The 27172-nt window shown below is 40.6% G+C and overlaps 2 protein-coding genes across 8 annotated transcripts; one reads left to right on the top strand and one right to left on the bottom strand.

The window, feature by feature from the left end:
- Positions 1-241: 241 nt before the first annotated feature.
- Positions 242-16484, top strand: stk24a (serine/threonine kinase 24a). 2 transcript variants are annotated; one of them, XM_082508889.1, is made up of 11 exons: positions 242-360; positions 5121-5351; positions 8402-8458; positions 8580-8688; positions 9209-9366; positions 9867-10052; positions 10182-10324; positions 10428-10632; positions 10713-10781; positions 11770-11906; positions 12991-16484. In XM_082508889.1, the coding sequence occupies exons 1-11, from the start codon at positions 319-321 to the stop codon at positions 13022-13024; spliced, it is 1371 nt and encodes a 456-aa protein (XP_082365015.1). In that variant the 5' UTR covers positions 242-318; the 3' UTR covers positions 13025-16484. The 2 variants fall into 2 exon arrangements, with proteins under 2 accessions (XP_082365015.1, XP_082365016.1); XM_082508890.1 differs by lacking the exon at positions 242-360 and adding an exon at positions 1569-1664.
- Positions 16485-18321: 1837 nt separating this feature from the next.
- Positions 18322-27138, bottom strand: ino80da (INO80 complex subunit Da). 6 transcript variants are annotated; one of them, XM_082507239.1, is made up of 10 exons: positions 26982-27138; positions 24698-24944; positions 23796-24610; positions 23577-23679; positions 23273-23497; positions 22972-23081; positions 22709-22842; positions 22360-22583; positions 22052-22209; positions 18322-21954 (listed from the first exon to the last, which is right to left on the bottom strand). In XM_082507239.1, exons 1-10 carry the CDS (start codon positions 27004-27006, stop codon positions 20924-20926), a joined length of 3072 nt encoding a protein of 1023 aa, XP_082363365.1. In that variant the 5' UTR covers positions 27007-27138; the 3' UTR covers positions 18322-20923. The 6 variants fall into 6 exon arrangements, with proteins under 6 accessions (XP_082363365.1, XP_082363366.1, XP_082363364.1 ...); XM_082507240.1 differs by lacking the exon at positions 26982-27138 and adding an exon at positions 26509-26770; XM_082507238.1 differs by lacking the exon at positions 26982-27138 and adding an exon at positions 26202-26497.
- Between the last annotated feature and the right edge of the window lie 34 nt (positions 27139-27172).

Raw genomic sequence — 27172 nt, 5'->3', positions numbered from 1 at the left:
GCGGAGAGGACGCTGCGACGCAGTTATTTTGCTAACTGTTTGTTAACCAGCTGCTAAAGTCGCTAGCCTACCTAACGTCTGCTAACGTTAACTGCGGAAGGCGAGTCAGGAGAAAGCAGGCAGGCGGTTCAAAGTAGGAGCCGACAAGTGAACCTGACTTTATTTTGGTTTGGAGACGTCTTTTAATAAGGTAGCACGTCTTTCATAGTTTGGAGCTCTGTCAGTTACAGCAGGGTGTTGTTAGGAAAGAAACGTTATACCTCTGATAAATAGAGGTGAAAAGACGAGGAAAGGCGTCATCTTTGCTGACTTGACGCCATGGCTCACTCTCCAATTCAGAGCGGACTGCCGGGGATTCAGGTAAATTGAAATTTTTTGTGTTGTGTTTTATTATCTGACATTCAGCTGCGAGCTAACTTGGTCACTTGGCATTTTCACTTCTTTTTTTTTTTTTTCAAGTTTGCCAAATAACCGAAAGTAATGTGCATCCGAGTTACCGAGAATGTGCAACCTTTGCTTTCCAATAAATGCACCTGTCGTATTTGCCAAAGTCCAGCTAGATGAGTTTTGGAAAGAAAAAAAAAGAATGTCATTATCGAAAATGATTTTGTAATTCATCTGGCCGGTCAATTCATATAATGTTTATTGTAGTCGAGATCAGATCCAAGGTTAAAGATTGCATTTTGGACTGATTTCTGGAGTTTTAAAATGTAATTTATTTATCATATATACTGTTAAAATGAATGCTTATATTAAACATGAGTAAAGTTTCAAAGGGCTTAAATGTAGGGGGAAAAGGATGAACTGAGGGGCTACACCAAAGCACAGTTTAACATAAAGAACGATCAATGTGAACTGGAAATCCTGCAGAGCTCCAACAAGAGAATCCCAGAATAAAAACAAGCTGGAAAATTTAGTGGATTTGGAAAAGAGCAATAATAAGAGTAATAGGTCTGTTTAAAATAAGGAAAACCTGAGAAATTAATTCTCTTGGTATTTCTGAAGCTGAAGCTAGAGAATGTCTAGCCCTGTCCCAATAACTAAATATATAAAACCATACAGCATTATGTATTAATATAGCTGTAAAAAAAAGTAGATCACTTGTTTACACCCATCAGCACTTAAGAATCTTACAATCTTCAGTGTAATATCAGAGGAGAATAATTGTGGATTCGTTATGTCCTGAAAATCAGTTCATTAATTCATTACTATTTCTATTTAATGTTAAACTTTTTTTGGAAATTAGTTGTGTTAATTTATAACTTTATCTATCAAATGCACCGACCACTTTATGGTTATCATGCCACGTCCTGCTTAAGTAAAGTAGGCCACATTACAGTGCATGTAAGAATGAAACTTGGCATGCATGATTGTCTGCAGGTAACTGATTGCACACAGTGAAACTCTATGAATTATTGGTTAATCATTTACATGTCCACAGACAACACAGGTTAAAAGGTAACATCAGATATGTGCCCATAGCTTTGCATGCAGTTGGGTGGCTGACATTGAGTCTTCGCCCCTGAGGGTGCGGCACTGTGGTGTGTGGATGACACTAGACTACACAGTTGTATAGAGCAGCTGGCAGAGCATTAAACACAAGGTTTTAGAGCGAGGTTCAGGCAGCTTTGGTTGTTGGAGTAAACCTGCTGACTGTGGATATGGCAAGTACATTCCCATGTGTCGTCTGTGGTCACAGTGCCTTTGTTGTTTTTCCACATTGTTTTTTCAGAGGTCAGCCTCAACGTTATGATTTTCACCTGGATGACTGATCACAGCAGTGTTATGATAGTATTTTGGTTGTTGTTTCTACTCTGCTTTGTTCTGCACTGCTTTGATTTATTTGTTTGTAAAGTTCCATTTCTATCAAATTCAGCAGCCTCACTCTTTGCCAGATTGCAGCTCTCAACTCATCTTCTAAAAAGGTTTGACCACTTTGCATTAGCACTTTTACAGGAAATTAGTATCTAGGAAACTCACAAGCAATATATTGTGTCAACTTAAGCCAAAGCTATGTGGTAAATTAAACATTAAAATCTTCCCAAAACAAATCAAAGCTGCTGTAAAATATGTATAAATATTTTATTATAGTTTAGCTTTGTAGCGTTAGAGGGAGGTTGTTGTTTGTTTGTTTTTTTTCAATATTCTGTGCCATCTTTGCTATGAAAAGTAAGTCACTCCAAGCTCTGCTCAGGCTGTTTGGGTTAATGATTGCCATATATGAAGGGAAATTGAACTGCCTGGCTTGAAGACCATTATTGCTTTCCTGGTTCTCCATGGGGAAATAAGCCATTTAGCTCAGTCAATAATTCAGGGTGTAGTCCTTCAATTTATGCTTAGCCTTTGTGGTGCAAGGGTCATTAAGCTTTTGTCAGGTCTGTGTTATGCTGTCTTTTGATGTAAGTGTAGCTCAAAGCCACAAATTTGACTTGATAAGTTTTAAATATTTAATATAGAGTGACTTTTATCAAGTGTAATGAGATTACCCAATTGACTTGATAAAGTTAATCTGCATTCATATGTCAAGGCCAGTTTGTAAATCTAATGTTTGTATTTTTGGTAACAAAGGATTTGATGATGACTGGATTCAATGTATAATGTGTCATCACAGTATGGTAATTAGAGAGTTGTGAAATGTCAGAGGAAATTCAAAGGCTTGTTGTGGTGACAGCTGATTTTAAAACAAAAAAATGGGTGACTTCATCTAACCTTACACTCCAACTGTGTTGCCTAAAAGTTGAGAAGTATACTTTTGATGGACTTGTAACTGGATGGAAAGTCTACTATTGACCAACTGTCAGCTACAAAGGAGTGGGGGAGGAGGGAACCTTTTTCATGTGGACAGGGTTTTAAAAGCTAAACCAATCTTCTAAATTGGTATCACAGCCAAACGAAGCATGTTGTTATTGATCAGAATTGACTTTCCTAAACCCCCAACTCTTATTATTTTTTTTCTAACATGGAAAGCTTGTCATATCACTTGTCAATAAGGTGATACGTGCTTAACAGTGTTGATGATGTCTACATTGGATCTGTGCTGGATTAAGGAGGCTGTGTTTAACCTCTAAGTTGACACAAGAAAACACGAAGAGGATGTCTCTGTTTCTACTATTTAAGTGGAAACAATTCCCTGAACCTTCTGACAGTGTACTGCTAAACAAGCAGACTACCTCTTTACAATGAAACAGATCTGCAATAAAGTGTGCTCACAAGTCACTTTATTAAGTGTACCTTGCCAGTACTAGTTTGGACCCTTGTTGCTTTCAGAAGTGCCTTATTACTTCAAGGCATAGATTCAAAAAGGCGCTGGAGACATTCCTCTGGGATTTTGCTCGATATTGACATGACAGCATCACAGTAGAGTAAATGAATTGCTATGTTCAAGAAACCAGTTTTAGATGATTTGAGCTTGGTGCCATGGTGAATTATCTTACTGGAAGCACCAATATGAAGATGGCTACATTGTGGTCTAGGGCTGCCACAAACGATTATTTTGATAGTCGACTAGTCACCGATTATTTTTGCGATTAGTCGACTAATCAGATTATGCATCCATTGGACATAAAACGTACAACTTATTGCACCAGCAGAGCATCTGCTCTTATATAACTATCATTAGCTTAGAGCTTTAAGTGTTTAAGGTATGTGCTAACTAAAAATAAAGACAAGATGATAGTTTATTAAATTTTAATGAAATTTGCGGATTGTTTCAGTGAAGTTTAATAAACTCAGCCGTCTGCTCCTTGCTATCTAAACTATAACAGGACACCGGAGTATATTCTCGAGCATCTCACACTTCTGATGATCAGATGTCTGCTTGACGTTTATTTAGCTGTGTAAAAACTATAACTTTAATCTCAGCCAAACCGATTTACTCAGGAACAAATAAAACACTGAAAAAAGCCAAACAATAACATTTTTAAGTTATCTAAGTGACTTATATATCATGTTTAACCTGAGTAGCGAAAGACGGCGGTGGGTTTGAAAACGATTTGCTGGGAGTCCGGTGTTCTCACGGGCTCTAGTGAGTCTTGAACCCCGGCTAGCTATCGAGCTAGTGGGTAACAGACGTCTCCGAAAACGTCAGGGCGCTTTTGAAAATATGTGGTGTCTTGATAAACTGAGCAGATATTTGAGGTTTACACAGCTACATTCTCGCCTGAAAATATGTTAAATGTTTATTTTGTGACCCAGAAAGAATAATAAGAGTAATATTAAAACTAACTAGCTGCCGCCATTGTTGGAAACTGAGCAGGGCTGCAATGGGCCGCGCTGTGAATTCTGGGACACTTCTTCTTCGGGGTTTAACGTCAGCTGGCATCCTTGTACATGCAGTGCTGCCATCTTCTGTTTCAGTCCGTTATTACACTCTTAAATCCTACTACTTATTCCTGCGTCTTTTGGGATCTTACAAAGCTTCAAATGACGTGTCGACTATTAAATTAGTTGTCGCCGATTTTGATAGTTGACGTAATCGTGACTAGTCGACTAATCGTGGCAGCCCTACTGTGGTCATAAAGGGATGGACATTATTAGTTACACTAATGGATAGGCTATGATTTTTAAACAATGCTCAGTTGGTATTAAGGGCCCTGAAGTATGCTAAGACTATGGCCTCCACATTATATAACCACCACCAGCCTGAATCACTGATACAAGGCAGGCTGGAGCCATGCTTTCATGTTGTTTTTACACCACATTCTGACCCTAAAATCTGAACATCACAGCAGATGTTAAGACTCATCAGACCAGGCAACATTTTTCCAATTTTCTCTTGCCCAATTTTTGTGAGCATGTGAGAATTGTAGCCTCATCTTCCTGGTTTTAGCTGACAAGAGTGACACCTGGTCTGGTCTTCTGCTGTGAATCTGAGTGTTTGTCTCTGTGTTAGCCCTGGCAACCTGGCTAACACTAACAACCTGGACAGGTTGTACCCTGCCTCTTACCCAGTGACAGCTGGGATAGGCTCCAGCCCATCCGCGACCATGTATTGAATAAGAAGATGATGGATGGATATTTATTTGTTAAACTTAAGATTTTACATTTTCTGACAAGGTTTGATGTTACTTTAAATGTCCTCTTTTTTTTCTCTCTCGACGTCTTTTTTCTCTGTCAATCAGAATTTCAGAGCTGATCCAGAGGAGCTTTTCACCAAGTTGGAGAGGATAGGCAAAGGCTCTTTCGGTGAAGTCTTTAAAGGCATCGACAATCGAACTCAGAAAGTTGTGGCCATTAAAATTATTGATCTGGAGGAAGCGGAGGATGAAATAGAAGATATTCAGCAGGAAATCACAGTTCTCAGCCAGTGTGACAGTCCTTTCATCACCAAGTATTTTGGATCCTATCTCAAGGTAAGCTTTAATCTCAGGAAGAATATTGTTGCGTGAACTTGTAAAAGCTGAAGCTTGACATAATGGATTTGTTTGTAGTGTGTTCTTGTAAGCAAGTGATGGCAATTTAGGTAAATAAATAATGCAAATAGACAATGGAGGAAGTATTGTCTGTGAAATGGTGCAGATTAGTATAGAATAACTCGACTTGGCCTGGGATTACAGTAGTGTATGCCCTGTGGGCTGTTTACGGCAAAGTTTATAAGCCATATGTACATATGTAAAAGAGACATGATTATAATGTCAAACTGTTGAATTTCAGCTTTGGTGTTGGTGTTTTATTTGCAGATTAAAAAAAGAGAAGGAAAAAGTAAAAGCGTGGGTCTACTGTAGTAGCTGTATTTACAGCATCACTGAGACACTTTTTTGTAACTAGAATAGATTTTCACACTAAATGTGATAGAGTGGCTCTCAGAGCATTTACTGTGGTACTTAAGATGAGAAACGAGAGAAGTGGTCCATTAGCTCAAGTTATGTGACTGGCTGAAGGAGAGAATTGAGTCCAATGTGTTTCTAGTATGTAAATATGATGTGTATGTTGTGTCCATGGAGTTTCTAGACTGGTACTGCTATTTGCGTGAAAAAACCCCATATCATCTGCTTTCATCCATCATTGATCCCACATGCATCTCAGGGAACAGATAGCTTCTCATTTTAATCAGTCTAGTGGTCTGGAAGTCAGCAGCTGACGAACAGCAGCTCGTGCTTTATGCTGTACCATATAAACTAACGCCTTGGTATTCCCCCGGATAAGCTGGAGGAGGTGGCTGGGGAGAGGGAGGTCTGGGCCTCTTTGCTTAGGCTGCTGCCCCCGCGACCCGGCCCCGGATAAAGCGGATGAAGATGGATGGATGGATGGATATAAACTAAGAAATCTGCCCACCTATTGTTGTTGTTTTAGGGACGTCTGCCTTTTTGAGTCGGATAAGTCGCACATAGGTTTAGGAGGGAGAAACGAGGATAATGTGTGTTTGTGTGCCTTGTTATAGATCAACTTGAAGTTAGTTGTTGTTGTCTGGTCAGCATTTTAACATCTGCTTATTATAGTGGGCAGGAGAAGCAGAAGTGGTTCTGACACTCAGCTGTTGCAACTTGCATCAAAAATGGTACTCTAATCGTTTTATAACCAGTGTTAATTAGACCTCCTCAGTATATTATTAAATTTTGGTGTCCACTACATGAACTTTTATAAAACCACTTAGGAATAAGAAATGCACTAATCCAATGTTAGGATTGAATATTAGTGCGAACCTGGCTTGAAAAACTGGATTGCATATCACATGCTACACATCATCAGTGGTTTGTTTGCTAGCAGAAGATTTGAAGACTGACAGCAGTTTAAAGTGTTTCAGTCTAGCTCCACCAGCAGCCTTCATCTCTAAGTTTAGAAATGTTTTTAATTTAACTGCAGTCAGGTGCATCGACGGAACTGAAAAACTAACAGCGATGCTTTTTCTCTCTCACTCGCACATATCGTGAAACAAAAATCAAATGTCTGGCACCGCAAGAGGTGAAGCGCTTATTCCTAGAAGTGGATCGTGCAGCATAAGCTTTTACTTTATGTGTGATGTGAGGAGCTGTAAAAGGAAGTAGTTAGTCAGAGGAAAGGAAACTAGTGACTTTAATGACTGAGTGCAAATAAAATAGGTAAAACATGAATTTATGTTAATATATATTTTCATTTTTTTATTTTGTCACTTTGGTCCAATGTCATTTATTATTTTGCTTCTAAATACCAGTCCTGTAAAATTTATACTCTTGAAGGTGTTTATTTCCTTTACTTTAGAAAGTTAGGAAGACAGTGTTGCCCTCCACATAAAGACTAATTCCCTGACTCTTTCTCACTGAGAGAAATACAGATTATTTATTTAACACTGGTATCAGATTGGTCTGATACCAGATCGAGTCTCTGTATAGGATCAGAACTGGAAAAAGTTGGATTGTTGCATCTGTATTAGAAATAACACAAGAACTGGTAATAAACCAAGGTGTTCCTTACAGTACTGATCTGATGATGGGTGTGGTTGTAAAGCTAAAAACCCCCCACAAAAAACAATGAGCTTCTGACACTGAAGTTTGTGTATGGCAAAGTAAAATCAAAAGAAATGAGAAGAAGTCAGAAAAATGACCATCCTCTGAATGCAAATAAAAGAAAGTCCAGATATTGGTGTGTGGCTGCGTTGGTGGGTGTTGGTTTCCATCTGTGAGGCAGCAGCACCAACTGAGAAAACATCTGCTGATGTATAATATTATGCAGATTGCATGCACTTGTAAGTGTAAGCAAGATGAAATGACATTCGCAGGGTCCTGTAGTTATAATTTGACTTTTCACTGTACAGCTGATGTACCGTCACAGGTTGTTATGAGATAGAAAACGTATTTGTTTCTTTCCATGTTCAAAATCCAGCCATTATGAGAGTTGTCACAATAACAGCCAGTGAGTTGTGTATCATAAAATTTCAAATCATAAAATTTGAAAGTTTGTGTCATAATTAGGGTGTAATTTTAATTATCTTGGTCTATCTATATAGTGGTTCAATAAACCAAAACTAGGTTTTCTTGAATCTCAATAACACAGTTCCAATTATTACATTTAATTCTGTGTGATGTTGTTTCCTAGAAGTCTTGAACAATATGAAGCGCAAAGGCACACCAAATTTATTTTTAAAACCCCCCAAAACAAAACAAACAGTGAGAGTACTAATATCAGAATGAGCTGAAAGGTCTCTCACTTATAAAAAAAACAAACAAACAATCAAAAAACTAAAGTTGATTGATCTTCCACTATTTGTACCTCTGAAGATGTGGCATATAGTGTACAGTAGTGGAACAGTTATTAAAATGGTTATTTATCATTCACTTATTTAACATGATTTTTTTTCCCACCACAAAACACCCCATGACATAACTAGTACCCACAACTATTCCCGTTATTAGAAACCTGAATGAGTACTGTTTTCTGTCTCTACCATAACTTTAAACACTGTCCAATGGATTTGTCTATTTTTCAGGGTACAAAATTATGGATTATTATGGAATATTTGGGTGGAGGATCAGCCCTTGATTTGGTAAGTTGTTATGAATTGCGATCTGAAGATAATCTAGACTTAAAGTGTTTGTTTGTATGTAAGGCCATTATGACAGTTGTCACAATAACAGCCAGAGTCAAGAGTTTATCCATTCTCCTAGATGGAGCCGGGTCTACTCGATGAAACACAGATCGCCACCATCCTAAGGGAAATCCTGAAAGGTCTTGAGTATCTGCACTCTGAAAAGAAAATACATAGAGATATCAAAGGTCAGTCTGGTACATACATCGCCTTTGTTTTAAAAAATATATTTAGAGAGCAAGCCCTTTATCATCTTGCTAATATTGAAGTGAGACTTTAATCTTTTTGTGTCATTCTTTGCTAGGAAATTACTTACAAAAGCTTGCATTTCACAACTTCCAGCATCTGTTATGTCTTTTTTTTTTGTCTAAGTGTTGAGCCATAATTATATTTACACACAAGCCATATCACTAATATCTGTCCACGTCTTACACTTAGTTGAAATCCTGTTCAGCCCTGTAATATTCAACTTCTACACCATCATAGATAATATTTGTCTTACAGTAGTGATGGGTGATGGAGGAGGCCATTTCATTTAACATTTCTACAGGTGTAAGTTAATGTGGCTGAAAATAGTGTCAGAATTTTTTTTCTCTAGAGTGTTTTTTTTAGTTCCTGTGGTAACTAAAAGGTATGGTTCTACCAATAGGTCTTTGACATTATGTGATGCATCTCACTAGCTTTTTATTTTTCTCACTGCTGTTTCAGCTGCCAACGTGTTGCTGTCAGAACAGGGTGACGTGAAGCTTGCAGACTTTGGAGTAGCGGGCCAGTTGACAGATACACAGATAAAAAGAAACACATTTGTTGGAACTCCCTTCTGGATGGCACCTGAAGTCATAAAGCAATCGGCCTATGATTCAAAGGTTAGCATTATCTTATATTGTGTGTTATCACGGTCACATTTAAACTTAAAAACAGCTGTCCCAGCAAAATCTTTGTCATAACTTTGTGTTCTTTTTAAAAAAAAAAAATTCGAGATCAATATTTTGCTTTAAAACAAGTTTGTACAATTAGTCATGAATGTATACTGTTTCATATAAAATTGTTCCCAATTTGTTTTTCATGTTAGTGCTTTGTTGACCTTTGTTTTTTTTTTTGTCAGCATTGCTTAAGATGAGTATTCTTGACTAAAAATGACCCATATTATTATTATTTTTTTTTTTATGACCACAACATGAGTCAGTGTGGCTTGTCTACTCAGCTGCTATGTCACAGTCTTGTTTTTGCACAGTTTCCTCAAATACACCCTTGTTACTTAAGTCAGTCAATGTGAGTGTCATGTCATGGAGCTTGCTGTCAAAATGTTTGTGTTCTGCTATTTTAAAAACCAGGCATTTGGTTGCAAATGTTTTCCTTTTTTTAGGCAGACATCTGGTCATTAGGGATAACAGCAATAGAACTGGCTAAAGGAGAGCCTCCCCACTCTGAGCTTCATCCGATGAAAGTTTTATTCCTCATCCCAAAGAACAATCCGCCAACACTGGAAGGAAACTACAGTAAACCACTTAAAGAATTTGTTGAAGCCTGTTTAAATAAGGAGGCTAGCTTTGTAAGTGTTAAGAAAAAAAAAGTTCATTTTTTGAGTTTAAGTTGTATTTTTAAGCTTGAAAATGAAAAGAAGAAGAGGAAATCCACTCTATTAATTGCTCATTTTTTTTTTTTTATGTTTTCTCTATAGAGGCCAACTGCCAAAGAGTTGTTAAAACATAGGTATATTGTAAGGCATGCCAAAAAGACGACCTACCTGACGGAGCTGATTGACAGATACAAGAGATGGAAGTCAGAACAGTCTCGGGATGAATCTGGCTCCGAATCTGATGAGTAAGTTATCTAAACCAACCTTATTCAGTTCAGTGTTGGGGTGCAGGTGTAAAGTCTATCAACTGTAGTCCACTGATGTTCCTAAAACCCTGCTTGATTGTAGGGAACAAGATGGCCAGGCATCTGGAGGTGATGATGCTAGTAATGATAAATGGATTTTCAACACCATCAAGGAAAAGGATCTGGAAAACGATTTGAAAAATGACCTGAAAAATGACCTGACAAATGACCCTAAAAAGGACCTGAAAAAGGACTTGAAAAAGGTCCAGAATGGAGCAGCACGGCCTGCTGAGTTGGAAAGGAATCGGGTAAGGAATGGGCTCTTTCAAAAGGCCTTATTCAAGGTTCCTATTTGGTTTTTCAAATTAAAGTATTTTGTTTTTTCCAGGTGGAGGAGAATCCAAAGAGGCCTTTGTCACAAAGCTTATCAACAATCTTTTCTCCAGTTTTTTCAGAGGTACAAGCATCGCTTTCTTGTCCCATATTAAAATATTCATCATTGATGAATACATAAGTAATTGGTACTCAACTGGTCACACCAACTTAAGGTGTACCCAGCAGGATTTTACTAACAATGGAAGTATATGTTTATGTTGAAGGGCCTCAGTGTGGAGTCCTCAGCCTATAGCAGCATTCAGGATGTCATAGGAAGGACTATATACTGTAAATACTGTAAACAGTGCAAATTAATCTTAGTTGAACAGACACTTACAGAGCAGAGGAAGAAGCGGATGAGAGAAACTTAAGTGCCCAGTCACACAGGCCTGGTGACCATCTGGCATCACAAGTCATTAAAGAAAGATATGCATTTCCCACCCAGGTGGAGAGTAGTTGCTGGAGGTAGCACACATGCACTAGTGTGAAAAGAAGTTTATGGTGTGTACCTAAAACCTTCTTGTGGTTGCTTTGGTCGCTAGCAGATTGTCCTGGCTATAAAATAGCCTTGAAAGTAAGCCAAACAGAGGTTCCCAGGTGGTTGCCAACTGGTCTCTAGGCCTGTGTGATTATGGCCACACACACAGCAGAAAGGTGACACCAGACAATGTGAGGCATGTTCTGTCATTTCAGCCTCATTAAATCCTGTAACGTAACACCCTCCTGCAGGATTATGTACACATATTGCTGTGTTTATTTTTACCTCTAACCAGAACAACAGTGAGTTAAAAAAACAACAACTAACTAACCATTTCCCCCTTGAATGTAATGTTTTAAGTAGTAAAGCAGTAAATTTCCTGCCTGTGCTGCTCCCTTTGCATTCATTCTAGCTTGCTGAACCACCGCTGTTCTCTCTGTCAGTTTTTTTTAGAGTCAGCAGAGTTTACAAACGGCAACTGATCCTACACAGTGTACCTTTAAGTTTATGTTCCATTTTATGTTAGAGGCTGCAGTTTTCTTTAGAATTAGGCAGTTCACATTATGTCATCTAAAAGCTGTCACTTTCACAGTTGAAACAGAAAGGCGAGACAAGTAATGGCAAGCCAGAAGCTGCAGAGGAGCTGCGAAAGGCCATTGTTCAGGCAGAAGAAAAATACCCAGGAATCTGTGACTCCCTGGTGGCTGAACTAGTGCAGAGACTTCAGAGGCAAGTGAAGTTCACACCAGTAACTTTTAACTTTTTCCTCCATTTAGTAGGTTGTGAATTTGCATAATTACTTCCTGAATGGATTTCATATTAAAGCAGACTGTGTGGCAGGATGTAAGCCTAAGGGGGCAGCTTAATTGTAAACCAACTGGTTTCCAATGACAAAGGGAAAAGCTTTAATTCAATTTGGCTGGAAAATATGCACTTTTTTGAATACACTTATTGGTATAGTCACTTGCACTGATGCATCAAAAGCACTATTTTGTACAAAGTTTTCCATGAGACAGCAGTTTCTGTTGGGATCATGGAGTCATCTGATCATATTGATGTACAGTAAACAATGTTGACAGCACTTTAAAAGGATTTCACTCATTTCTAAATACTACTGAGAGTCTATAGCTATGCTAGATCCTCTATGAGGATGTCTGCACTTTAACAGATTGGTAAAGTGTTTACAATGGTCACTGTCTAGATTTAAGATTTTAGCTTAAACAAGATTTCATTTAACTGTGATATGTCTGAGACTGACTGGAGTATGATTGACTTACAGCCAGAAACGTACAAAAAACCAGTCTACTGAGGTAGAATAATACAGAGAAAACCCCATCAATTAGATGACCCCTGCCTAACGCAAGCACTTTAGCGAAAGTGGGAAGTCCTTTTTAACAGGAAGAGACCTCCAACAGAACCAGGCTCAGGAAGGGGCAAGAAATTCCAATAACCTCAATTCTATTTTTCATGTAGCATCAGACTTTCCATGCTTCAGTGAGCATGGTACAAGCACATGTTAAGTGTGAGGATGTATTACTGAAGCCCAGAAAATCAGAGCTGAGGAGTCTTAAATGGTGACTTTTCAGAGAGGAAACCCAAGCCTCTCAATCTTGTTATGCAGGAATAATAGCAAGTATATCGTTAGCTTCATAGCATAAGTGCCTAAGTCATTGACTTAGTCAAATGACTTAGGCAATTATGCTATGAAGCTAACGATATGTGTTTAATCCATCTGCAATTTGTTTTTGTGTAATGTTTTGTCTCAACTTAACCCAAGGCTGGTAAATATTGACCTTTATTTATTTCTTTTCAGGTTTTCTGTGCCACATGCAGCCCCCACTCACTGAGATGAGCCAAGTCCAGTTGTGCTCCACTTTTCCACCCTGGTGGCAGCAGTCAGATCTTTTCCTCTGACCTCCACAGCCAGAATGAAGTCTCCCAGGAAGGTCTCCATCACTTATTTGCCTGAAGCAAATCCTGGCCTACTTAATGTCTGTTTATATGCTAGCACAGCATCAGAGGTTCCTATTCAAGACAGTCAGTGGCCACTCAGTTAGCTGCCACCTGCTGTAAGATTCCCCTTCTCGATACCTCCTTCTCAATTGTTTTATTTTAAGAGCACATTAGCTGTCTTTCTGGAAGGACTTTAAGTTTTGATTTTGGTGTGTTTGTGGCTTTTTCCCACATAGGTTTACAGTCGGCATCCTTATGGAGAAAATAACTTGCTTAATTAATTGTGTGCATGTGGCTGTGTGAAAGATCCTGTGAAATGTTCAGTGAAGCGTGACGAGTGGGTTTGAAGCATTCTATTGAAAACTCAGGTATCCCGCTTTTAGTGGATTGGGTCTACTGGGAGATGGAAAGAGCTCTGCAGGGTGGTTGTACAGACTTGTAAATAGGCTGATTTCTACAGTTTCTTGAGAGGTTAATGGTGCATTTGGAACCACTGTGTACAAATGGCCAAATGCAAAGTGTAGATAATGGCTGTGAGGTGAATATTTTTGAGAGACTTAAGAGGCCACAAGTGAGATTGCCTTGCCTTTGTACTTTATTCTTTTGTATATCTGTCTTTGATTTCTCTCTGTTTAGTTGGAAACTTTTTAAGTACTCATCCAGTGAATGAAAGTGGCTGCCCTCTATCATGGTTTACTATTGATTTGTTTGTGTATATTTCTTGATTCTCTTTGATTTCACACTCTTTAGTGTGGCTGTAATAATGTTGGAGAATGTCTGAAAAAGAGAGAAATGGCTGGTTTATTGAAGCCCCAGCAGTTTTAAACACTGGATGCTCCATTTCCAGCCCCAATTCCATAAAGCTTCGAGTTGTGTTGGTTTGTTGGACTCTGCCTCATCCCGCTTTTTTTGTTGTTTTTTTGTTTGTTTCTGTGTTTGTTTGTTTGTTTGTTTGTTTTTTCAGCATTTGATTGATAAACTGAGGTTTCGTCCATTCATTCCATTAACAGGGCAGTGCCATCGTCTGAGTTTAAATCAGCAGACTCTCTTAGTCTTCCTAGGAGCTGCAGCGGTACTATCCTCAGTGTACCTACAGCTTTAATTGCACTTCAAGTATAAATGCCTTTGACTATAAAAAAAAGTAGCCATAAAACAGTAGCATGAGACTTACGGTATTTTGCAGGTATTCACTCTACCATCCGGGACGAACAGAAGTCCGCCACAAGTCTCACAGCTTGGACTTTGGAGTTGGTCATGCAGTGTAATAATTGCCTGGCTGTATCATTTTGATTTTTAACTTTGTGATAAGTGTGCTAGTTTTCTAGACTCCTTACAGCATAGATGACACTGCTCTCAGATGTATATATTAACATAAAGCCAAGCAGTGTTCAGAGACCAGTGGCACTGCTGCTACGTTTGACTCTAGCTTAAAAGGAATGTGCATGGTAGTATAAAGCCTAATGGTTGGCCTGAGTAGTATGCGTTGTAGCATACTCCTACAGGACTGAAGGAATGTTGAGCCCTAAACAGAGTCAGATCAGCCTTATAGTATTTGTGATGAATGGGATGAATAGTATCAGCTTTAAAGTGTTGGATCTGTTGCTTTTGTTGTGACTTGTCCTCTGTTTCTAAATTCAGTGATGTTTTATTGATGAATGACAAAAAGATCAAAATCATTTCTTTTTTTCATAAAAGAAGGTGCACATGAGCAAAATTACCCTGTATGTAGGTTGTCTTAAACCTTTTTTTAATATATAATCTTTGGGGTTTAAGAATCATTTTTTGCCGATATAATGTTTACAATACACACGAGAAGTTAAAGGAATAGGTTGACATTCTGGGAAATACTTATTTTATTTGTAGTGGAGAAAGGAGAAGAATAAAATCAGTTAATGTGTCCTTTTTATTAGGTATACAGTGCAGTCTGACCTTAAAATCTACTTTTGTAATACTGCACTGCAATGTTATTTTGACAATATTTTTGCAACTCATCAGTTTTCATCAGTTAGACCGCATCTGTTTACAAATGTTATTAGAGAAGAAGAGAATAAAATTCAGTCCAGGATACATTACCTTTTTAATTTCACCGAAAAAGTGAAAATGTAATTGGAGGAATGTACCTTTATTGCACGACACACAGTTTCCATTGTACTTCTATAACATAAGCCTCCTATTAAAGGTAATCTGCCGATCTTAGATTTTACATCACAATTGTGAGCATCATAAAGAGACGGCATTTGTATTCGACTGATTTATACTGCAGATGGGTTCCTAATAAAGTGGTCACTGAGTGCTTAAGTTAACAGGAACACAAAGTATTTCCTGTATGTCAACCTTGTTCTTTTAAACAAACCATTTCATAGTTCCTTTCTGCTTCCTGTTGTACTTCTGGTGGGAAATGGACTAAAATGAGGGCAGTTGAAATGCTGATCAGATGAATAAGTAGAAGCTGGTTAACCGAGCGACTGCACGTAATGAGTCTGCTCTTCATTCAAACAAATGTGCCATTTATGCCCCAATCTGCACCTTTAACGTGATCTAGTGTGGCTCTTCTCTTTTTGTGTTGCGCTGTTGCTTTTTAAAGATGTTACTCAGTGTTATGGAGTTTTCTTCTTCTTCTTTTGTGTGTTGTTTGGCAATAAAGCAGTGTGATCGGCAGGAGTCATCTCTCAGCACAAGTAGGCATATATGCTTAAACTATTTTTATAACCCCAAAGAGCAGTATTATGTAATAGAAGGAGTAAAGCTGGATTCTGTGATGTGTTCGAATTTCAGTTAACACTGGATAGCAATCATTTAAAATGTACATTTCAGTTTGAATGATTTTTTTTTTTTTGACAAGTTTCCAGTCCAGTATGTGTTGTTGCTCATTCAGGACAGTGCTGTTGGATTTCTTGGAATTAGTCAAATGTTTAATAAATAAATAAAAATTAAGTGGAAAGTTGAATAGGTTTGCTTTTTACATTTTCCTGACTCAGACTGTAGTGCCTCTTGGAAATATCACCCTTCTTGCTGCTTGCGGTTATGTGATCGAATTTCCTTTTTAAGTTTTGTATAATAACCCACACATTTCAAAGTCCACATATTCAAAATCAAGAGATGAAATGTATGGCTACTGCATAAAGGTTTTCAGTTGATGCAGTATGCATTTCGCACAATTGAATGCTGCACGTAGATCAAAGCAAGTATGTTTGTTTGTTTTTGTTTTCAGTTTGAATTTTAAACATAAGAAATGATACTGAAATTTTCTTGGCAACATTATCAGAACGGAGACGATGATTCATCTTCGGACTGTATAGGGATATAGAGAAACCAGTCAAACACATTTCTGAATAAAACATTCCTTAAACTTCATGTTGTGCAACTGGTGCTTTGTTGTTTTTGTCTAATTAATCTTCTCTTATCATGTATTATCACACCTATTAGCTCTGGGTAAAAATCCATATGAAATTCATAGCTCAGTGATTTAAGCGGAGAACAGAATGTGTTGCATGTGAGGAATTTAAGTCATTTGGATTTGGTTTATCTCTTGATGTGTACTTGATGAAAGGTTGTCATTTTATGTCAGGGTTGTCCAACTCCAGGCCTCTAGGTCTGGTGTCCTGCAGGTCTTAGATCTCACCATGGGCCAACACATCTGAACCAAATGATTAATTCATTACCAGGCCTCTAGTGAACTACAAGGCATGTTGAGGAGGTAATTTAGCCATTTGAATCAGCTGTGTTGGATCAAGGACGCACCTAAAACCTGCAGGACACCGGTCCTTGAGGCCTGGAGTTCGACACCTGCCTCGTATGTTGATATGCAAATGTGTTGTTTTACCTGCAGGTAGAGCCCATGAGCCATAACAATAGTAAAGACACTGCTTTAACCAGAACTTTCAGATTTATTATTAAAAAAAAGCATAATTAATTATTAATTTTTAAGGTGTGTTAGTGTGTCAGTAGTTGGACGAGTGAATGCAAAGCATGTTGTGTACTGTGAAATAAATGGAAAAATGAAGCCAACCAAACTAATGATAGTTGGGTGAAATGTGAGGGCTCAAAGACTGAGATAGCCAGCTCTTAAATGCTCCAGGGAGGTTGGCCAAGTGCTCCCAGCTGCGCTGATTAACACCACATACCAGGAACCTGCAAGACAAACACAGAGGGACAAATTGGGAAAACATACAGCAAGTCCTGGCCAAGGCAGATGGCTGAACTTGGAAACAACCACTCCAATTTTGCCACTTTCCAGTGACCAGTTTAGAAGTACTTACACGCATTTCTACTAAACAAACAAACAAAAAGAAAGCTGGTGCCAACAAGCTGGTATGAGCAGGGCGGCACTAAATTGCTGAGCTCAAATTTGTAACTGCTGACATCAGTGGCTTTGGGAGGCTTAGGTTTAGTGCTGCTTGTGATTAGCAGATTACAATCCACAGTTTTTAGCTTCAATTTTCTTTGCACACAAAAGACCCAAGCGTCCTTAAATTCTCAAACATATTCAAATATTGACTAGTTGGAAGACCCCAAGTCACAGCTAGTGCCACACCACTGTCACGCTGGTGGATACCACATTTTTTTATTTTTTTATTTAGAGTTGGCTCCAGTTTTTCTTTAAGCCCTTTTGCCCTTTAGTTTAAAGCTTCAGTGCCATAACTGCTAAATAAAACCTCTGCTGATGATATCATGTGATATTGATCAGGTACCCCAGCTGACTCCACCTGGCAAAGAGTGCTGACAATATGCTAGGTGCTACTGCACATACCAGTGCAGACAGACAGCATGGACACGGTAAAAGTTTTTCTTTTGATTTTTAGCTGGTGAAACTAAAAATCTGAAAAGCTGTGTTTAAATAAAGAGGGGGAGAGTCCTACCAGTGTAGTCTGGATTGGATACTGAAGGGGCTGCGCTCCAGAGTTCATAACCTGGAGCTGGGAATTAACAGCAGCCAGAATCAAAGGTGCAAAATCCAAGGTTACAGAGAGAGCGATAAAACTGAATTTATCACCGCTAAATTAGCCATGATATTTTAAACAGAACAGAAAATATATCATTAAACATAAGGCATATCCCCTCAGACTCTACAATGATTTGCATGCGTATAAAAGGAGCTGTCAAACTGTGGCAGGGTGCACACGAGCACATCTCACCTCGCATTTTTTTTTTAGGTGACCTTTGAAAAACCACGTTAAACCATGGCCTCAAATACCTCACAGCAAGTTTTATTTATACATCCAAAAACAAAAGATCAAATTTCTCACACTATATACAGATATTACATACAGTGTTTGTACACATATTACATAATTTGTACACAAGAAAAATATACATAAAAATGTAAACCTTTGTATACAAAAAATACCTTAGACAAATTAAACAAGGACCAATAACAAAAGGTGACTAGATTAGCTCATCCTATCTTTAAAAACAGTAATACAGTACATTCAATGAGTATAGGAATTTGTCAGCCATCTCTGAATTCAAGCAGTTACATGTGCCTACGAGCCCTGTAAATTTTGTTCTACGTGGTTGTCGGGGAGAGTGAACCGGTGCAGCGACTAATCTCATGCTATGCAGGATACAGCAGTATTGTCTCGCTTATTTTCAAACACACTTTCACCCAAACCTGATTCTTCCTATTGACTTCTAGGGGGCGCTGTTTGCGTTACCGTGGTCTCTGAGAAGCCCAGCCATCCCCGGTGGAGCTACAGGTTTACACTTTGAGACTGTGTTCTCTCTTTGGAAGGGGCGAGGCAGAACTGGGCCTTCTCACAGCTGGAAACGATGGTCCGGCACAGGCTCAGAGCGGCTAATGGTGGCGGCTGTTTGTGTAATGAGCATCCAAGCAGGGCAAAAAAAAAAAGGCAAGACAGACATGGGACATATGAAACACCACCGGTCTCATCCACTCCTGTGCAAATCTAGGTTGAAAAAGTACGCCGATCTGTTCTTCTCCACCATCTGATGCATATAAATCCAATGTTTCTTACCACCAAGAAGCCAGTGATCATCGTCTAATCGTGATATTATTATTATTATTACTACTATTACGCTCTCACACAAAGGGTTGCAGCCCCATGCAATCTCAAGACTTCTTCCTGGAAGTTTAATAGCTATCAAAAATAAAACATATTCTCCATCAGAATTGAAAAAAAAAAAAAAAGAAAGACAGCATACAAACAAACAAACATTGATCCCTCCAACAAAGACTTAACAATCATTTTGATAGCCATTAAAAGCAAGACTCATTCTACACAGACACAGGTTCCACTGAACACATTGCAAAGAACAATTTCAATCCATTGCTACTCAATAATTCACCAACAAACCCCAAGATAGAGACTGCTATTCTATATACCTAATACTCAACAATGTCTGATAATCTCTCAAATGTCTAATATATTACTTATCAAAAGCCGTGGTTGTACTGCTGTCGGGGTGGGGGTGGAGGCTCTTGCGTGGAAGAGCACTTTTTTTTTTTTTGCTATTTTTTTTGTTTTTCAGACACCAGCTTTTCATCATAGGTCTTTAAAAAATGCTTTATAACTGAGTAAAAGAGACAGTGCTTTACTTCAGACGTGCAAAATACACCAATTGTGTTACATCTAGCTGATGGGTAAAAATGTCCAACACCAATTCACTGCGTAAGCCTCCTCCGGGTAGCCTGGCCTGTCGTATTAGTGCGAGCCCTGAAACTGAACTTTTGTTATATGAGACATGCAAGCCACTAAATACCATTGTACGTGTGGACCAGAGAGCACCTTTGAGAGTAGACACTTAAAAGTCCCTGGATTGTGCCATTACCATCGTCGCTGTAACACTGAAGCTAATTTAATCAGCCTTAAAAAAAATCCACTCAGAGAGAAGTTGGCCTGACCTGATCGCTCGCCTCTAAAGGCTCTGCGGGGAAACTGTTAAAGAGGCCAAAATATCTTCCTGATCCAGCCTGGATTCATCGAGTGAAGCTACATGTAATGAAACCAGCGAAATACCTCACGATGCCAGAGTTATGTTCATGTATTTATTGCTTTAAGATACTAGATTTATTCAACTTCAAGTGTCTACTAGGCCACTCAAGAGTCCCACAACCAATGGTGAGGTCAGAGATTTTTGACGTCTGAGCAAACCAATAAATGAGCACATATACACTATACACAATATAAAAACAGCTGTTTAAAAGTATTTTGGTAAATTCATATGACTGTGAAATTGACTCCGTAAGATTCTATATCATGATGACAGTTAAATAGCTTGAAACATAATGGATCACAAAAATCTCTTGTTCTTCAGAGGGTGACAGAAGCAGTGTATGAAACAGGTGGGTAACAAAAAAGAAGAAAAAAATGCAATGGCCGTTTGAGCAAGGCAGGGTGCAGCTGATCGTTTTAAGACAGGACTTGAACTGGCAAAGCAAACTAAACTGACCACTGACTGAGGCTTCTAGGAATTCTGAGCACTGTGACACAGATAATCTCTGCTTAGGTCCTTCTGCCAATTTTCACCCGTTTATTTCATCACAAAATCTGACTGTAACCCCCCACCCCACCATCCCACCCTGCTGACGAAACCACAAGGCATCGAACACGTGGACTCACACTGACTTAAAATCTCAGACACCGTCCGGCTACAGACGGAAGGAACAAAAATAGAGTAAAATCTGAAGCTGTGCAAATTCATTATCAATAGTGCACTATTACCACATTGCACACATGTAGCAGATGAACGGGGTGGTTAACGACTCAGTCAACTGGATTTTAAGTGACTGTGATTCCACAGACCGTCGTGCAGTAGCTGCGTGCCGCCTGCTCTCATTTACTTTGCGTGAAGGGTGGCGTGGCGCTGTTGGCACTTGCAGCGGTGGCACTAACTATAGAGAAGCCAGCAGGGGGCGCCGTGGAGCTGTGGCTGGGCTGCACGTCTTTTGGGATGCCACTGTGGGAGGCCAACTGATGGCCAAAGGCCGCGCTGAACTGAGGGAGCTGTTGCTTGGGCTGTGCGGAGGTCAAAAGATCGCGTGACGAAGATGGGAGCGAGGACGAGGGGGCGGGAGGAGTCGTTAGGCCAGTCAAGCCGCTCTGGGGCATCGCCGAGAGAGCAGCCATGGGCTGCAGCGTCACAGAGTGGGTGGTGGCGGGTGGAGTGGACAGGGAGGTGGATATGAGATGACTTTCTGATCTGATGAGACTGCCAAACTGTGTGGGGTCCGTGAGGGGGAGAGCGAGGTTGTTCCAAGTGGACCGGGGCGGTCCTGGAACCCCGCTCAGAGGGACTTCCAGGAGAAGAGGGGTGTCTGTCTGGAAAGAGCTGGTGTGGGGAGAAGATATGTGGTCACTGTATGGGGATGGCACATGCTCGCTGCTGTAGTGGCTGCCTTGGGGTGATGATGTGGGTGCATCCGACTTGGCGAGAACGTGGGATGTGTGCGTCCTAGAAAACGTCCGCTCTGTTAAGGAGGTCTGAGTGAGCAGGGACGTGGTGGAGGGGGCCACTGTAGAAGAGGATGAGGTCAGATTGGAGCACGGCGCTTGGCTCTGGTTAACGGGCTGAGTTGGAGGTGAGGGGGGAAAGTGATCTCCAGTAGACTGCAGTAGATTGTCCTCCAGCTCAAGGCTGGTGAAGTTCTCGGGAGGGATGCGGCTGTTCAGCAGGTCTCCCATGCCCCCTGGTTGGACTGGACCAGGAAATACGGTCATGGCTCTGTGGTCCACTCCTTCTGTAGGGGCCAGGTCTCCCATGGAGGTTAGGCACACCAATGAGTCTGTGTAGGACCCCATAGCCTGCAGTGCACGTACCAACTCTTCAGCCTCCTCTGTGGTGGGCAGTAGCTCTCCGTTTTTACCTGCACAAACATTTGCAATGTTATAAAAATCACAGGACTATGAGGAATCACACACATGAAATAAACAGCTGTGCACAAAAATGAGCTGCAAGACAACCTTCAAACAAGTCAAAGTCCTGCAGGTCATCAGGTAGTCTGGGTAACACGTCTGAGAAATCTTCCTGGTTTAGCTCAAGGTCATTTGGAATGTCTGCTATGTCATTGGTGATATCATCAGGAAGCTCATCTGTACTTAGATCTGGAGTCGAAGGGCTCCTGCAACAAAGGTTAGAGGAAAAGAATTCAACATGCTATTGTAGTGAAGAGGCTGTCCAGACATGTGTGACATGTGAGCTTGTCTTTCACTCTGAATATCCTACACCATTGAATTTCTAACAGCAGCAGAGAGACGCAGCTGTGGCACACCTGATGCTGGCCTGTGAGGGCATTGCTAGGCTCGTTAAAGGCATTCCCAGGTTCCCCTGCGGCAACGCTGGAGGGATAGGTTTTTGAGGCCTCCGCGGGCCTCTCCTCCTCTTCTTCTTATGCTTTTTGGTGAGCGCCGGTGGTTTGGTCTTTTTACGTGGCTTTCGCTGTTGCTGCTGCTGGTGCTGCACCCGTCGGTTTCCGTCCCCACGCAGGAAGTTATCCTGTGCAGAAGGAAAAGAACAGATAAAGCAAATCAGATTGAGACCCCCCCCAATCTTTGCGGCAATGGAAGTTTTTGATTGATCCCACAATTCCAACAGTGTTTACCCTTAAACACTGAACTCACCATCTTTTTGGCATGCTCTTCGCAGAGGGGTGTCTGGTGCGTGATATCAAACACGGGGATGGAGCACTGCTGACCATCTGCAAATTTGGCTGTGCAACTTGCAAAGAGCTGCTGGGAACGATTCAACAGAATGTCTACAGAGAACAGTTAAGGAAAAAAAAAAAAAAAAAAACCCGCAATGCACTCAACAGAGACCATGTGAACAACATACTCCAGCACAGGTGCAAACCAGCTGTGCATAAGAGCGGCGGGGCAAAGGATACGCTGAAAGCAGTGTCGAGTGAAGGGCAGAGCTCTGTTGTGGCAGGGCTGGCCCTTTGTGCTGCCAGTGCAGGTCCCCGTGTCTGTGCTCTGCTGCGTTGGTGGAGCCACACTGCAGACACAAACACATCCAGGAATAAGCAAACACTGACAAACCAACATTTTTTATGTCGGGTTCATTGAAAGTTACATTCTTAAAGTTGAAATAAATAAGGTTCATGAGTGGTTTAACCGAGGTAAGGCCTACTAGCCATACTGTCAAACATAGCTTGACTTAAACAAAAGCAATGGCTGTGAGAATACCTCGATGAGCTGCAAGAGGCACCACTCAACTCCTGAATCAGCTGGCCTGCACATCTGGGGTTTTTACTGGCAGCGTGCAGCAAGGCTTTGCGGAAGGCATAGCGGTATCTCTTCTGCCGGATACGCACCCTCTCCTGTCTGCACATGTGCTTGTACTTCTCCTGGAGGTACGAGCAAAGCCTAAACAGTCGCGTCCTCCGAGAGGAGCCGTCATCCTCTTCCAGCCTACAAGGGGAACGAATGACAATCATCATTATGAGAAGTTACACGCTATACAACAGGGGTTGAGGATTAAGGTACCAACCCATTCTGCGGCCTCCATGAGCTCTGAAAAGGAGAAAAACGCTCTGCCATGTCTTCTTCTACTTCATCATCATCATCTGCACTGTCCTCCGACCAGTCCAATCCTGGAAGAGACTGTGTTAGGGCAGCTCATCTATCTACTTATATCTACCTTTAAACAATCTTTCACAGTCATTATAAGAATCCACATGAATTCATAAACTATAAAAAGTTTGATTACCTAGATGAGGAAAGAGGTCTCCATGCTCCTGTTGTCTCTTGGCACAGAGCTGCACCAAATGTTGCAACCTGGCAAGGCGGCTGGCAGAAGGTGAGAAGGCAGTGGGACGCATGACGACCACATGCCGCTGATTGTTGCTGCCACTGTCCTTGCAAGCGGCAGGCAAGTGAGTAGCAGTCAAAGGCATTTTCCTGCTGAGCGATGGCCCAGAATGTTGCACTGGACTGGGTGCTGCATTGACAGGCAGCCCCGGAGGCAGAAAGTTGACCGTCTGAGGTGGTGGTGGATTGCATAATAAACCCTGCTGCTGTCCTGGGATGATGAAGGAAGTCGTGTTGGAGTGCTGGAGCTTCTGGAGAAGACCTGGCTGTTGCCGTGGAAGATGACTGTTGAGTGGTGAGGAAGGGTAGATGCGGGGGACAGGGGAAGGACTAAAGTGCTCAGGTGGTGTTTGGAAGAGGTCTGTGTCATGGCAGAGTTTCTGGTTAAGCACCAGGCGACTCTGTATTTTCTTCTTGATGGCGTTACTCTTCCGAGGAGTGCCCACCTCCTCGCCATCTGTGTCATCCTCATAAAAGGCAAAAGGGTCCAGGCCTTCCCCGTCAGGGAGGGGTAACAGGCGTGTTAAGGGGGGAGATGGTGGTAGTTCATCTAGACCATTTGGGGCTTTCAGAGCTAGAGAGGGCACGGTAATATTGAGAGCCACTGACTCCAGGTGAGCAGCCCGTGAGCGCATTTCCTCTAAAGCATCGTGTTTCTTTTTCCGCTCCTTTTTGGGGATAAAGCCGAGAACCTGCAGGTGGCTGTTACAGTATCTGCAAAACAGGAACATATCCTCAGTACACCCTGCAAACCCATGACTGATTGGCTCTGTAAATCAAAGCAGAATCAATCATACATACCGGCGGTCCTCAGACTTGGGGATGGGGTTGGTACACCGCTGGCTGTTGTACTTGGCCACATACTCGCATTGCTTGAAGGGAGCAGTCTTATCCTCCAGAACGTGCCGGATACAAAAAGCATAGCCATTGAGTCTGCGCTGTTTGCAGAGCTTTGGGCTGTACGAGCACAACGGCTTATTGTCTATCTCTGAGAAGTGTATGTGTTTGCCTTCATACATCACGTGACTCTTGTCCTTGACAACATCAGCTGATGGGATAAAGGAAAGGAAAAAAAAACAAACCAGTAATTACATCACAAGCACAGTGAGGAGGTAACTATGCATTCACATGCCGGATTAAGAGGCAGAGCAAAAGCAACATCTTCCACAACAGGTAATACTTTCCTAATATTAGGTAATCAATCACAAAAAAGCTGCATTGTTTTAGCAGTAATTATTAAGTGTTACATTGAAACAAATAAAAATAATCTGCTTCATCATGAAACTACTATGAGTGTGTGCTGTGATTAATAAACTCAAATTTAAATAGTTGAGAAAATTACAGTGTTAGCCATTTCCATCCGGACATTCCTGTTAGGCCCTTTAATTTTCGGCTTCAAGCTCTCTCATTGAGAAACAGGTGGCACAAAGTACTTGATTTTACTCCACTGTTCATTTATTACGAGATAATACAATGGAAGTAAAACAGTGGGTTTGTCCGACAATGTCAAAAGCTCCAAAGCATTTACCTGACTGTGCATTAGCACGGTCAGGCTAAAAAATATACTCACTATAAAAATACTTTATTTTTTGACTCGACAACAAAAAATAGACTGCTCTTTTTAAAACAGTGTACTGAACTCTTCATAACAAACACACCGCGTAGCATATACCTTGACATGCTTAATTATCGTATGGCTCAGCTACTACTTTAAACTTTGTAGGGGTTTTTAAGTTGGTGTTGATAGTGGCACAGCTCTTACAGCTAAAGTGTTCACTGAACACACGTTAACATGTTGTAAACCTGTCCTTTACGTCAGCATAAGTTACATTAACAACTTTAGTATAGGAGAACCGGGCAGGGAGCAAACAGAAAGTAATGTTAGTTACCGGGGAGCTAGCTTGCTACATTAGCTTGGAGCCGATAGACAGCTGTGAAACTTTATACTACGACAGAGTAAATATATCCAAGTACAACAACTACCTCAGGCCTAATTAAAAAAAATATAACTTTATCCATCTTGAATCCAAAATATATAGTATCAAGACGGCCAAATACGGAAAGGCATATTCGCTTGTTAGCTTACAAAGCTAAAAACACAAATTAGTAGGCGGTAGCTAACCAGGAAACGGAAACATAAGCAAATAGCAATACTATAAAGGTTTATTTGCAGTTTAATTTATTTAGAAAAAGGTTAAAAATATAATACACTATTAATAAATAATCTCACCTAGTAATGAGATTTTACATTTTATAAACATGAAACATTTATGGTCAAATACTTTCAAACAAAGGGTATACATACGAGGCGTATGGCCTGTCCCCGAAGGCCTCCATAACAATCGATATGAATTATAACAATCACCCTTACATAATGTGAAATTAGCAGGCCACATCGCTTAAAAATGTAAACATCTCCTTAATTTCCACATCTGCTTTAGGCACCAACTCATTTCGGTACATCACAAGCTTTTACATGAAATATGTCACGAATAAGAGGCCTTTTAGCTTCGATCGGACAGCGGCCTCTATTAAAACCACTGGCCGACTGAAGCCCGCGCAGAACGGTACACTTAGAAACCGAGGCCGGGGCTGTATACGATTTCGCTTACCTTGAATTGGTATGGGCTCTGTATGGTATTCGCTCCAGATAGACGGCCGAAATGTCTATTAGAATCAGCTAGGCTATTTGCGCATCGATATTGGAGATCGGTTAGTAACGGCGATCTTCACCGAGCTCGGTTGATCTTGAAATAAGGACGCATATAAATACAGGCTATCCAGAGCAAATTACAAGCAGTAGGTAGGCTGCTGTGGATTTTTGTTGGATCCACAGCGGACTCCTCACAGCACCACTACAGGCACTGCGGGGACATGACAACAGTCCGCTCAACAACAACAACCTCTCCTACCATATTGGAAATTCAACTTTATTAAAAGCTCCTTCAGTGCACAACTATCACGTTAATTTCTTTATGAAACACTTTGTGTGAAGGGCAGTGCCGTGTACTTGCCCCCCTTTTAAAACCACTGCGTGGAAGCAGACTAAATCAGGGGTGTCCAGCAAATTGTTAGTGAAATCCACCTGGACCACGACTATCATCCTCCATATGAATGAGTTATCAGCTCTGCTGCCACAGTGTTGCCGGCTTGTTCAGTAATGATGGACCACGTGCCAATAAAAATACCACAGCCGGTGAATAGAAAAGTTCAGGTGGAAGTCATTTCACACAGGAAAAGTGGAATTTACTGCATCAACACATTTTTTTTTTTCTT

This window comes from Aulonocara stuartgranti (assembly GCF_965226115.1).
Source record: "Aulonocara stuartgranti genome assembly, chromosome: 16".
Classification (NCBI taxonomy): Eukaryota; Metazoa; Chordata; class Actinopteri; order Cichliformes; family Cichlidae; genus Aulonocara; species Aulonocara stuartgranti.
The sequence above is the reverse complement of the archived record's forward strand: the minus strand, read 5'-3'. Positions and strand labels throughout refer to the sequence as shown.

What these genes read in the sequence shown, in the direction of transcription:
- stk24a (XM_082508889.1), top strand. Translation starts at nt 319, where the DNA reads ATGGCTCACTCTCCAATTCAGAGCGGACTGCCGGGGATTCAG. An exon ending in GAGGATCAGCCCTTGATTTG is followed by an intron (nt 8,459 to 8,579) that starts GTAAGTTGTTAT and finishes CCATTCTCCTAG; the next exon opens with ATGGAGCCGGGTCTACTCGA. An exon ending in TTTCTCCAGTTTTTTCAGAG is followed by an intron (nt 10,782 to 11,769) that starts GTACAAGCATCG and finishes TCACTTTCACAG; the next exon opens with TTGAAACAGAAAGGCGAGAC.
- ino80da (XM_082507238.1), bottom strand. Translation starts at nt 26,292, where the DNA reads ATGTGGCCTGCTAATTTCACATTATGTAAGGGTGATTGTTATAATTCA. An exon ending in CCCAAGTCTGAGGACCGCCG is followed by an intron (nt 24,611 to 24,697) that starts GTATGTATGATT and finishes CCTGTTTTGCAG; the next exon opens with ATACTGTAACAGCCACCTGC. An exon ending in CCCTCACAGGCCAGCATCAG is followed by an intron (nt 22,210 to 22,359) that starts GTGTGCCACAGC and finishes CCTTTGTTGCAG; the next exon opens with GAGCCCTTCGACTCCAGATC.